General features: G+C 38.4%; 1 protein-coding gene across 2 annotated transcripts; it reads right to left on the bottom strand.

Moving 5' to 3' along the window:
• Positions 1-3,628: 3,628 nt before the first annotated feature.
• On the bottom strand, positions 3,629-12,117 carry LOC110791117 (hydroxyproline O-galactosyltransferase GALT3). Of its 2 annotated transcripts, none has more exons than XM_021995874.2 (8): positions 11,971-12,117; positions 10,172-11,133; positions 9,863-10,098; positions 9,390-9,668; positions 9,039-9,167; positions 5,162-5,338; positions 4,974-5,081; positions 3,629-4,307 (listed from the first exon to the last, which is right to left on the bottom strand). In XM_021995874.2, exons 2-8 carry the CDS (start codon positions 10,971-10,973, stop codon positions 4,101-4,103), a joined length of 1,938 nt encoding a protein of 645 aa, XP_021851566.2. In that variant the 5' UTR covers positions 10,974-11,133; positions 11,971-12,117; the 3' UTR covers positions 3,629-4,100. The 2 variants fall into 2 exon arrangements, with proteins under 2 accessions (XP_021851566.2, XP_021851567.2); XM_021995875.2 differs by lacking the exon at positions 11,971-12,117 and adding an exon at positions 11,767-11,961.
• Positions 12,118-12,492: the final 375 nt, after the last annotated feature.

The raw sequence follows: 12,492 nt of genomic DNA, 5'->3' as shown, positions 1-12,492 counted from the left end.
ATAGGGCAGCTCTTACCTCTTCATGGTCAAACTGTTTCATCAATTCCGTATTCATAGAATCTGTCACTCGTGCCTCTAACCCCTCCAAGGCAAGATCAATCATTTGTGGTGTGGCTGTTTTAAATAAGTCAGTGAAATATTCTAGAGCAGCTCCCATAATGTCTTCTTGCTCACTCACCCATTCCCCATTTGCCCTCTTCACTCCCCTAATTGAGTTTCTTCTCCTCCTCCCAGTAGCTTTCATATGAAAGTATTTGGTATTTCTATCGCCCTCCTTTATATTTGCGTCTCTCGACCGTTGTCTCCACATTGTTTCTTCCATATGTAGCAGGCTATCAATTTCCTCACACAAACTCTTCCTCTCCCTCAATGCCTCTTCGCTCGGAGTCGAGCCATCAATTGTAGCCATTCGGGCACGAGCTTTCTTTATCTTTGCTGTCATGTTACCGAATTCTTTACAACTCCACCCCTGCAGTGCAACGCCACATCTCTTAATTTTGTCTAGGACATCACTCGAGTTCCCCAACCCCACTTCTTCAGTCCAAGATTCCCTAACTGTTTGCTCACAATTCGGGGATGCCAGCCACATGTCTTCAAAACGGAACATTTTCTTCCTCTTCCTATCCTTCCCACTCCTTGGCATTGTTGTGACATTAATGGGCACATGGTCGGACTTGTCGCTTGGCATATGTATAACGCCAATATGCGGGAGCATCTCAATCCATTCTACATTTGCCACCCCTCTGTCTAGTCTCTCAAACACCGCATTTTATTCCGCTTGCTTGTTCCACCATGTAAAGGGCTTGCCAAAAAAGCCAAGGTCCTTCAAACCACAGTCGTCTAGGGCTTCTCTGAAATCTGTCATCTCGCGGTTACTTCTCCGAACTCCCCCACTTTTCTCTTCATTGAACAAGATTTGGTTGAAATCCCCTAGAACCAACCATGGAGCATCAGTTGTGTTGCCCTTCATGGACCTCATTAACTCCCACGATAGGTGTTTTTCCGCATTATCCGCCCACCCGTAAAAACATGTCAACCTCCAAACTTCACTACAGAATAAGCCCCGTATTGAACAATCGATGTGGTGCAAAGATGATGTCAATATAGTAACGTCAATGTTCTCATTCCAGAGTAAGGCCAAGCCACCTGCACGTCCAGCCGAATCCACAAAGAAACTCTCCGAGTATTGTAACCGTGTTTTAACAACGTCCATCTCCACCGCACTCCGTTTCGTCTCCATTAGGAACACAAGGTCTGGGTTATCCTTGTGTAGCATCTTCTTCAGCCTTCCAACTGCCCGTTGGTTGCCAAGCCCCCGGGCAGTTGTAGCTTAGGAGACTCATTGCAAACGGCGGGATTGGTCGAAACCAATCGCCGCCGATAAACCTTCAGCAATCCCTAAATTGTCACTATTCTGACCAGAAAGAGTCACGTTTTGGGTATCGCCTACGAACTCTGTCATGTGGGTATCATAAATGGGTGCCTTCTCCTACGGTCTTGAACTTACTCTTGCAACTCGATCCGTTCTTACTCTCTTGAGAAACCGAGCATTAACGTTCCCCTTATCCTTGTCTATCAGTTCCACTTCCCCCTCCATGTTATCACCATTCCTCTCACAACTGCTTGCAGCTAACGGGTTTTCATAGATCAAGAGCCGAGCTCCATCTGGTTGGTCACCTATATCAAAACCCAAGTTCCTCCCTTCGTTATCAAACTTGAGTTTGGATTTTGCTTTTGTAGCTTTCAGGTTGCCCTTAAATTCCTGACACAGCTTTAACTCATCCTCCCTTCTGTGATCCATATTCCTTCTCCTTCTTGTAGGGGATGCTCTCATCCACATCCCATACGGGAGTTCAGACGCCACTGTTACATTATCATAGTGTAAACATTGTTGATAGTTGTGTCCAAAAAGTCCACATGCGAAGCAAATATCCATCATCTTTTCATACGTAAGTTTCACCAGTTTACTTCCTGATGCCACACCCACTCGGATTCCTCTCCTTAACGGTTTGTCCAGCCTCAGATCCACCCTAATCCTCATATACTTACTCCACCCTATAGGGTCTGACTCATCATATTCCACGAACTTCCCCATTCTTGTCGCTATTGAGATCGCCATTGATTTTGTCCTTTTATTTAGAGGGACATCCTCCGCCTTTACCCAGAACCTTATCGTATCGAACACAATTTCTGAAGGTTGGACACCATCCTCCACCTCCTTCAGCAGTAAGGGTGCACCATCAAAGGACCATGGACCCTCTTCAAGGACTTTGACCTTATCCGCTAACGAGAAAAATTGGAATATGAACATGTTGTTATCAATCTCCCGGACCACCATTCCTTTTCCTAGCCTCCATGCTATCTTCATTGTGTTCTTCATAGCTTCCACGCTATAAGGGTTAAGCGTGAGCAATTTCCCAACTAGACACAGCATGAGTTGCTCCGTTATAGTCTCCTCTTCATCGTCCTCACATATCACGATCTCCTCCTCCTCCTCTGTCAATGCCAAACCTCTTAACTTTTGCTCCAAACCTTCTGCCATACCTTCTTTCCTTCGACTCACTAGAACCACAGATTCACCAGACTAACACTCGGATTTGATACGTAGGTAAAGAAAAATAATTAAACCCCACTCCAGAGATTGGATGAAAGGAATAATGTTCTACACGGCAAACCCTAGATAAACCCTAGGCGTCGGCACGAGAGAAAAATACCATCCTGAAAACTTGATGCAAAGTAAAGTTATTATTGAAGCTAGCAAGAACAAATTGAAGTTCACTGCTCCAACAATCAGGCCTGCGAATAATACCAAACCACTTGAGTACATGAAACCAAATAGCAGCAGAATGAACATTTAAAAAACACCTACATAGAGACATTTATTGTTTATATAGTGACTATAATAAAGTAAACACCAAAATTCTTAGATATAGTAACCATTTTTTCAATAATAGTAACCCATGTTTTTAAAATCGAATTGTGACTTAAAATCACATTATTCTAACACAACATGTATCAACCACGTACACCAATTGCTATTTTTTCCAATAATAATTCTAATAAACATGCCAAAATAAATTAAGAACAAGTTGTTGGCCTTATTTAGGCATGGTTCACAATAAATTTAGTATGGACCAGGTTCATTTAAGAATTGGTGATATGGGATTGAGCTTTGATTATATGTGCATCCGGATTGTTTGGATTAATTTGAAGCATTAGTTGATGTGTTAATTGAGTGTTTATGCTTGTATGAATTCTTTGGTCGTTGATTCCGGCAATAATGGTAGAATATATTAAAATCCCAAGATATGTCCCATGTTATGTTAATTCTTATACTACCGTCCACGTAAACAAGTAAACCGGTCTAAATTTTTGTTTTAATTAGTCAGCACAAAACCACCAATTGAAATAGTGGTTATATCAAAACCGCTAACTGAGCTGGCCCAAATCTGTACCTTTAGGCATGAGATGTAGTAAAAATGAGGATGTTAAACCATTTCCAAAAAAATGAGTTCATGAGGACGGAAGCTTATATGTGTGCCATATTTCAGCACTATGGATTTGCCATTTTAAGCCGTAAGTTTGCGTTGTTTCTTGCTGAGCTCTTGGACTTGCAATACAGGCATCATGTCAAAAGTCAGATAATTGTAAATAAAGCTTTTGTAGCTAAATTAAGTTTCTAAATATTCTACAAAACCGAAATAATCCTGAAACTTGCAAACAGGTTGGAAGAATTCTTCGACACTCATTCAGCTCACTGGGAGTACTGGCCTTGTGCAACAGACAGCTTACTGGAGTACTCACCTTGTGCAGCAGACAGCTCACTGAAATATTGGCCTTGTGAAACAGACCAAAACTAAGCACAACTCCGTACACAAATGCCTCAACGGGAAGAACATGAACTGTTGTATCTTTGCTAACATGTGTGTGCCAATTCCTACCACTTACATTTCTGATAACTCGATCTGTTGATGTAGGTTAGAAAAGTCTTTGCAGGTTGTACCAAAGAACCAAGTCCGAGTCCATCAGTTATCAGGCTTCATCTTGCACAAAGGCGATGTTTTCTAGCAGCAGCATGCGTGGAAAGTAAATTCTAGTGCTTAATCACAACAGATAGCATGATGTTCCTTTTGCAATTTCTCCCATAAGCACAACACTTTTCTTGGGTTTTGATAATGTGCGAGGATGTAATCTGCATCACATCCAGTATGGTGAAAACGATCATCACTGATGTATTTAATTTCATGGCCATTGTCCTTGTACTTCTCAATCCAAATGCCCATAGCAACATCCTCTAATTTGAAGAGCTGAAATTGGAGTAAAAGTAGAAAAGAAAATTAAAACAAGCTAACCAAGCTCATTAGTTGTGATGGAAATAGTATTAGTCAGCCATCAAATATTCCACAAGAACACCACAACTGAGCAAGAGTTTTGCTGTTATTGAGGATTGGGGAGGTAAAAATAATGCACTCCCTTGCTTCTAACCAGTCAACACAATTGGAGAAGTTAAATCTTCATGGTCATTGCACAAGCCACACCGTAATCATTGTGTTATTTAAGAAGGTTCTTAAGTGAGAAACCATATGGACGAGCTAACATGAGAAAATAAAAGTTATGCCTTCCAAAAGACGGCCAAAAGAGGACAACAAAATTGACCACCTAAAAATGATCTTCTGCTCAGTGAATGTTTTTTGGCAATCAATTTAGGCTTCTAGCTGCGGAGGATGTTATTACTTCACAAATCTTGTGTACTAGTTTATTGTCATACTCAAATTCAATCATATCCTTTATATCCCTAATCTTTTAACTGAAGCAAACAAACAAAGGGTCTTCATTTTTTTTTCTTTCTTTACTCAAATCTATTATTTAGTTTACTTATTCTTTTTTCCTTTTTAAGCTCCTGTAGTATATTATACGATGTTGCTGATACAATCAATTTTGCACCCAAAAAAAAAACTGATATAATTAATTACCTTAAGATCTCTTTCCTGATGACCACGTACAATATATTTTGCAATGTCACGGGAAATTATGTAGCCTGGACCATGAGCCCACGGTGGAAATGAATCTTTTGGCCATTCCTGCAAATAAGAGCTTTGTCAAGGACTCAAGGTAATGCATAAAATTTAATGAACTTTGAAGAATTGAAGGACAATGATACCTCTTCGCTAACAAACCACTTGCTATCTTGGTCCCTGTGGGGAGATGACTGAAATGATATGAGACCATACAGGAGACCACTAGCAGCCTTCCCCTTAAGACTTGAAAGAACTTCATCAATTCTCACGAAAGCATCATCGTCTGTCTTCATTATATATTTTGCAGGGAGAATCTTGGTCTGTAGTGCAGAGAAAACTGTAAAAGATTGTAGTGCACAGAAAACAGTAAAAGCTACTAAGTTCAATTTTTTCAAATTTATGCTTCATCACAGATTCCTTGTAATCTCTCTATCCCATTAAATACAAAAAATGGAACCTCCTACTGCAAAAACCATCCTTACATCTTCTGCAACTTTCTCTCTTTCCCATGCATGGAGTTGGAAAAGACATTATTTGCCACCTTTGTCAAAAGACAAGTTACCGTAATTCAGATAGCACTATACCAAAGAATAGCTTACCATGTTTGTTCTCTACCTCATAAACAATGAATCCTATTTCTATTGACACAATGAGTTAGGACAATGAGCATCCACATGAAATGTTAAAAGTTATTTCCGTATCAACTATCTGCTCCCCCGGTAACCATACTCCCACTTCCATATTTGAACGTTTTCTTTTTTACTTATAAAAAGAGTTTCATCTTTTGTTAGCTATTTTCCTAATTGTTTGGATAACCTATACTGGTTGGAGGTTGAAGATTAGAAAGTATACACTCTGACAAATAGAGAGATGTACAAAATCCTGCACCACGGAAGCAAAAGAACCCACCATAGATGGCTCTCAGACTTCAAATTTTGGGTACCTTGTTCTCAAATTCTCAATATATGAAATGAAAGAACTTCCAGATTTGACCAAACATAACCTTGTTATTAACTTCACAACCAAACTCCCAGTATTGCTATATGCAAAACAAAGGTCTGACGTTCCATTTTGGATGTCCTACTGTTATAACAGATGCAACAAAGATTGTAAAATAACGTAAATCAAGAACACAAAGATTGCTTCACTAACGATGTGTTAGCTACGTCCACAAGCAGAGGAGAGGAAAGTTTTATTGATCTTGGAAGGGAGTACTAAAGTAGTAAATGTAGGAAATAATACTGCAAAAACCGAAAATGGTTATGTAAATGTGGGCCGAATATTTGATTTGTATGTAAAAGTTGTGACGTGTTGAACAACACTGTCTTAGAAGCAAAATTCGCCCGGACTATGGTGCAATCGGAAAAAGGCGTTCCCCCCAAGATATAACACACCGATCCGTCTTAAAGTGCACTCAAATAAGACGAACTAGGAACTCATAATATGCTAAGAATAATGGTAATAGAAAAACAAAAAAAGAGGAAGAAGAAGAATGATTCTGTGTTGTTTTTAACAACCCAAAAGCTTCCCTTTAAGACCGTAAAACAAATCATAACAAAAGAGAAAATCAATGCACGAAATTAGTTTAATTGCGACAATCACGGAACGGTTACAAAACTTATGGAATGGGCTTCTGTAACCAAAGAGTCTCATTAATTGAACACTCGGTTACATACTTGGCCCAAAAAGGACACCACACGACCCCGGGCACGTTTCACGAACACGACCCCGCGCACGAACCGGACGGCGACGACGCGCGCGTGGGGATGCCCCCTTCTAGACAAACCACTAAGGGAAGTTGTTGAAGCAAACATTCCCAAACAACACATGTGAGTGTCCCACATTGATAAAAGATGAAAGAGTTAATCACTTAATAAGTTAATAAGTTAATAAGGCTAAGGGGCTACTCCCCTTATTGCCATATGGTTTTAAGGTGGAATCTCATTTGGACTCGTTAAGTGGACTCTCTCTCTTGATGACGGGCACGACCCTAACATAAGTACTTAAGAGTATATACATCACATGTCCGTATTTAAACAAGAGAACAATTCTTTTTTCTACCAATGTGGGACAAACATGACTTTTCCTCCAACTTTTGCATTGTTTCCAACGATAATAGCAGGGTATACCAAATTCTAACCACTCTAAAAGCAGGCTATAATTGATTGGAGCATCTGTAAACACAAATTTTAATTCTGCAACAAATTCAAAACATGTGAACAAAATATAACCTTATTAAGTTTTTTGTATTTGGGTTACAATCTCTAATATTTTCTTCTCTGATTCGAACCGCATTTTGAATTTGGCTTGGCTCACGGACTGGGCCGCCGGAGCTTGATCTCGTCCAACAATGTTTATGTAGAATAGAAACTGCACTTCAGTTTTGTATGTTTGTTGTTCTTTTTCTACGGGGAGGATTTGATGTTGCTCACGAACCAATTTGATCTTCTTGAATAAGGGTCGCTTTCGGACCAAGGTTTGATGCAATGGCTACATTCGTTAGGATCTTCGCTCAGTTGGTGTTTGATAGTTTTGGCTATCATATCTTGAATTTGTTGAAAGTTGAACGAATCACCATAGGCTTCTTGCTCCTTCGTTTAGAATTCATGGTTGATTTAGATACATCGCTTTCGCCCTCACTTTCACTTTCACCATTTTTGTATGATTCGCCGATTAGACGTTTTTCAAGCTTCTTGGTCCATCTAGCAATTTGTTTGTTTTGGCGTTTGATTAAGGCTTCCGTCTCCTCGCCATATTTGATGATTTTCTGAAGGACTTGCTTCATATTTGCCAATTCTTCTTTGATAGTGTATGCTTCTAACGCCATGACATTTGCAACGACGTGTACCGCTCCCTTGCTTGGCTCTTGTGCTAGATCTTAGAATTCTCCATTGATTGGCTCTTCTGATAGATCTTGGATTGATGTTGGAGGGAAGAACTTGTTTTTATAGCTACCTTCTGGATTTATGTTTATAAGCGACTCGAAAGTTGAATTGAAATAAATGGATCTTTTCTTGGCCACCATGATTGGATCTTCTTTCTTCATCGTTATACTTTCATGACTCGAAAGTGCTTCAGTATTTGGATTTGTGGAGAAAGAGATGAGAGGTAGATATTATCCCACAGAGCGTGTTAAATTTGCAAATATAAGTTTCAAGTCTGCTAATAACAAAGCCAAAATATGTGGAAAAAGAATCTAATGATTTCTTTTGTATTTGGGTTACGGTCTCTAATATTTGCTCCTCTAATTCGATCTCCACTTTGAATTTGACTTGCCTTACGGACTGGTTTGACTTGTACTTGAATGAGGGTCGCCGGGGCTTGATCTCCCCCAACAATGTTTATGTAGAATAGAAACGACACTTCAATTTCGTATGCTTGTTGTCTTTTTTCTACCGAAAGGATTTGATGGTGCTCACGAACCAAATTGATCTTCTTGAATAAGGGTTGCCTTCGGACTTGATCTCGTCCAGGGTTGATCTTCTAGAATGGAACAACACGTCGATTTCAATGCTAGTTGTTCTTCTTCTAGGGAGAGAGTTTGATGTAACTTGGCAAAGAGAATATTTCAGAGTTTTAGGTTTGTGCCGTCTATTTTCTCCTCCCTCCGAATAGAGTAAAGAGCTATGTTTATAGAATTAGAGGCCTTTTATGTTTTGATGTACATTGGGTCTTTTTCTTGGACTTGGTAATCATGACCCGTTTATAACCGTTTAACCCATATGGTCAGGTTTAACCATTAAAAATATTCGGGTTTGATTAATGGGCTAAATAAATTTATACGCCCAAATTAATTAAATTTATTGACCGTCAAATAATTACCGAATTCATACTTAAACTTTTGACCCTAATAATATCCGACGCGACACATTAACAAATTTTCCATCCCTACAAGATCATCTCAAGAAGGTGAAAGCGAACAGTAACTATATGAGTAAAAATTCCTAAAAAGGTACTCTAATCAACATTGTTCATTGAAGAATATCTTAGGTAGTGAAATGTATATTAGCAGAAACCTACCCCGAGAATGCAAACTGCGATTGTTTTCAAGCTGATTAAGCTGTAATAGTCCACAAAGGGCATCAGTTGAATGTCTCCATACGCTTGAGCTTCTTTCCACAGGTCAAGATTTACCTCTGCATTCTTGTGCTACATAAAAAGCAGATGAAAAAGGATCATGCAGTTGCTAGCAATTCTTGGCACCAATTGAAACTAAGTGACAGAAGGGGTATGAATCTCAAAAGCAAAAGCTATCTTTCATCTACTTACAGCATTAATAACAGAAACAGAATTCTCATCAGTGTTGGCTAAAGTCTATTGCTTAAAAGTTAAAACAATGTTCCTGAATAGAATATTTGCATTATTACTTACAAAACCAATAAGAAAGCGAACAGCTACAATGCCTGAGCGCACAGCTTCATATTGCATCCAAGACCTCCTCAGGGCCATTCTGCGTTCAAAGTTGTTTCCAGTTGAGAAAACTCCAACAAGTAGCAAAACTCTTCTTTTTAACAACGGTGGGGCTTTGAGTTGACCAACATCAACATTTATGTCAAGATCTTCGGATACAGGGAGGCCTTTTGCTATGCCAGACAAGATGCTCACACCACCAGTCACTCTGACTTTATTAACCAGCCATGACTCCAAGTTCTGCATCCATTTGAAACAGAATTCATCGCTACTTGTTACAAATATCTATGTGGACAATGATAAATTTTCTATCACAAATATCTATGTGGATATCTGTTTTATCACTATGAGCTGATCAGAAAAGTCACACTAATTATTTGTCACCTGAATTGTAAAGTTACTAAAGCTTATGGTAATATTTAATGTGAATTCACCTCTCTATATTTGAAGGCAGTTTCATGCCTTCCATTGACAGTCATGTGAAATCCTTCCAAACCGGCCCATAGTGTAGCAGTGAATGGGCTCCCTTCACTGAAAGGGAAATTAGCTCTCATATGAGGATGCGCCACAGAATTGTTAATCTGCTTGTCACCAACAGGATGACTCACATTTTGATTTTGTTCCAAAGCGCTTCTGATAAGTTGTTCATAGCAACTAGCCAGTCCATCAACTACAATACAAAATTATAAGGAATTAGTACAACTTATACTTCCACAAATTATGACTCAGGACATAAAACTCACTTTGAAAATAGTTTGTTGACCTTCCTCCAGGACATCTTTCTTCCCTGCCCCAGCCAACTTCATTAGTCCATGCATTTTGGACAATAACTGAATTTTTTGTACTGTTTTCCTCTGGCAGGTAGACATTGTAATGTAAGATAATAGGAGGCTTTTTCTCATGTTGAAATTTCGCACCCTCAAGTTCAATTTGGAAGCTTCTATTCTGCCCGTTTGGAATACCAATCAAAGTAATAGAAGAATCTTCGATCAAGCCACAAGGGAGCTCAAGAAGTCTCCTGCTACTATTCACAGGCTCATCAAAAGTGCTAACACTAAAAGGACACTTTATTTCATTAATGTTGTTACCATTGCCGCCATCACCTGCAACTTTGGAACTTTTCTCCCTCTCTATTACAGACAGTAATTCTCTCCAAGCAACAGAAGCCTCTGTCACACCTTTAACTGTTTCAGGCAATCCATCTGACCTTAACAACACGATATGCAATTGAGGCCATGTTGCAAAGCTCTTCATATCTTCTTTCAATACATTGACTGAACTATACAATTCATCAAGTCCTTCGACATCAATAAGCCGAGGCTTCTCCTTAATCTTTTCTACTTCAGTCCCGTTAATCCAAGAAGGTGTTGCAATCGAACCGATTTCCGGTGTTTGGGAATTATTACTAGGATGGTTTCTAAAGAAGTCATATGCTGATTGCTTTATTTGCTTTGGTGGTTGACTACCAAAGTAGGTATACGTGTACCTCACCACCAAAATGAAAGACAAAACTAATATGAGGGTACCCCCAGTCCACTTCTTCATTCCCAAAGAAACAAGAGATTCACTCAACTACCAATAATATTTTTCCTATTAGGAAGACATCCCATTAGGTTCTCAAAATTTGTCATTCCATGATACCAACAAAGAGCATCACACTTCCAAAATCCGCAAACCCGAACAAAAGCACACTAGCTGTTCTGAACTGCAAGATATCACATAAGAGAGCATCAAACTCCCAAAAAATCCGCAAACCCAATCAAAAGAAAAGTAGTTGTTCTGAACTACAATAGATAGCACATTAGAGAGCATCAAAATCCCAAAAATCCGCAAACCCAATCAAAAGAACAGTAGCTGTTATAAACTACAATAGATAGCACATTAGACAGCATCAAAATCCCCAAATCCGCAGAAGCACACTAGGGGTTCTGAACTACCATAGATAGCACAATAGAAAGCATAAAATTCCCCCAAAACCTGCAAATCTGCAGACCCAAAGTCCCAAACCCGATCAGCTATTCTGAATTACACTAGCTATTCTGAATTACAACAGAGGACATCAAACTCCTAAAACTCTTTGATAATAAGTTGTTTGAACTACCATCACTAACCTTAAATCCGAGGAACCAATCAAAAGTACCCAATATACAAAATATAAGATTAACAAATAGCTTAAATCTTCAGTTGGACACACAAAAATACAGATAATTACTGCATAAATGCTCTATTCCTATCAATTTCACAATGTACAAACTTAGATCTAATACTTCACACTTGAAACCAAACTAAACTAACTACTTAATAAAGAGTAAAAAGCAGGTGGGTCAATCCAATTTACATCAACTGAAGCTTTTTTCATCAGCAAACATGAGCTACCAACTACAAAGATATACCCACCACCCACAAATTAAAATAGAAAAGGGAGGAATTTGCAGCTAGAAAAGTAAGAAAACAGCTTAAAATTTGAGTACTAAATATTCATGAAAAATTGCTGATTCGTTCTTTTTGATGGAAAAAAAAACAAGGAATGGAGAAAACGTACCCTTCATGGCCCTAATACAGTATAAAAAGTACTTGCAAGTAAAAAATAAAAGAGAGAGATAAAGTTTGAATCTTTTAGATTTTGCTGTCTGAAGCTGGGTAAAACTGGAAGAGAGACTTAATTGGACGCCTGCTATATTTTTTACTGGATTTAAGCTCGTGTGAGGGGTGGTTTTTGACATAAAATATCAACATATGAAAAATACTTCATCTGTCTCTTTTTTTTTTTCTTTACGTTTGGTTTTACATGTTTATTAACGACTAATTAATATGCTTTGAAATTCCTCTATTTTTTAAATTTATACAAGGTAAATTACGTTTGTTTATAATGTCTTCAATTTTATCAAAATTCTGATATTGAAAAAATGAAAAAAATTTAATATCAGAGTGAAAAAGTGTCTGAGATTAAATAAACCACTGAATTTAATTAATTGGTTGAAATAATAATTGAACACAGATTTTCATAGAATATTAAAGCATTTATGTGATAATATAAAAGGAAATATAAAGAACATTTATGGGA

This window comes from Spinacia oleracea, chromosome 3 (genome assembly GCF_020520425.1).
Source record: "Spinacia oleracea cultivar Varoflay chromosome 3, BTI_SOV_V1, whole genome shotgun sequence".
Classification (NCBI taxonomy): Eukaryota; Viridiplantae; Streptophyta; class Magnoliopsida; order Caryophyllales; family Amaranthaceae; genus Spinacia; species Spinacia oleracea.
Note: the sequence above shows the minus strand (reverse complement) of the source record. Positions and strands in the feature narration are given on the sequence as shown.

Excerpts from the sequence above, each read along its gene's own strand:
- LOC110791117 (XM_021995874.2), bottom strand. The coding sequence starts at position 10,973 with ATGAAGAAGTGGACTGGGGGTACCCTCATATTAGTTTTGTCTTTCATT. Across the intron at positions 5,339-9,038 it reads TCGCAGTTTGCATTCTCGGG|ACCAAGATTCTCCCTGCAAA; the intron begins GTAGGTTTCTGC and ends TCTGCACTACAG. Across the intron at positions 5,082-5,161 it reads AGTGGTTTGTTAGCGAAGAG|GAATGGCCAAAAGATTCATT; the intron begins GTATCATTGTCC and ends TCTTATTTGCAG.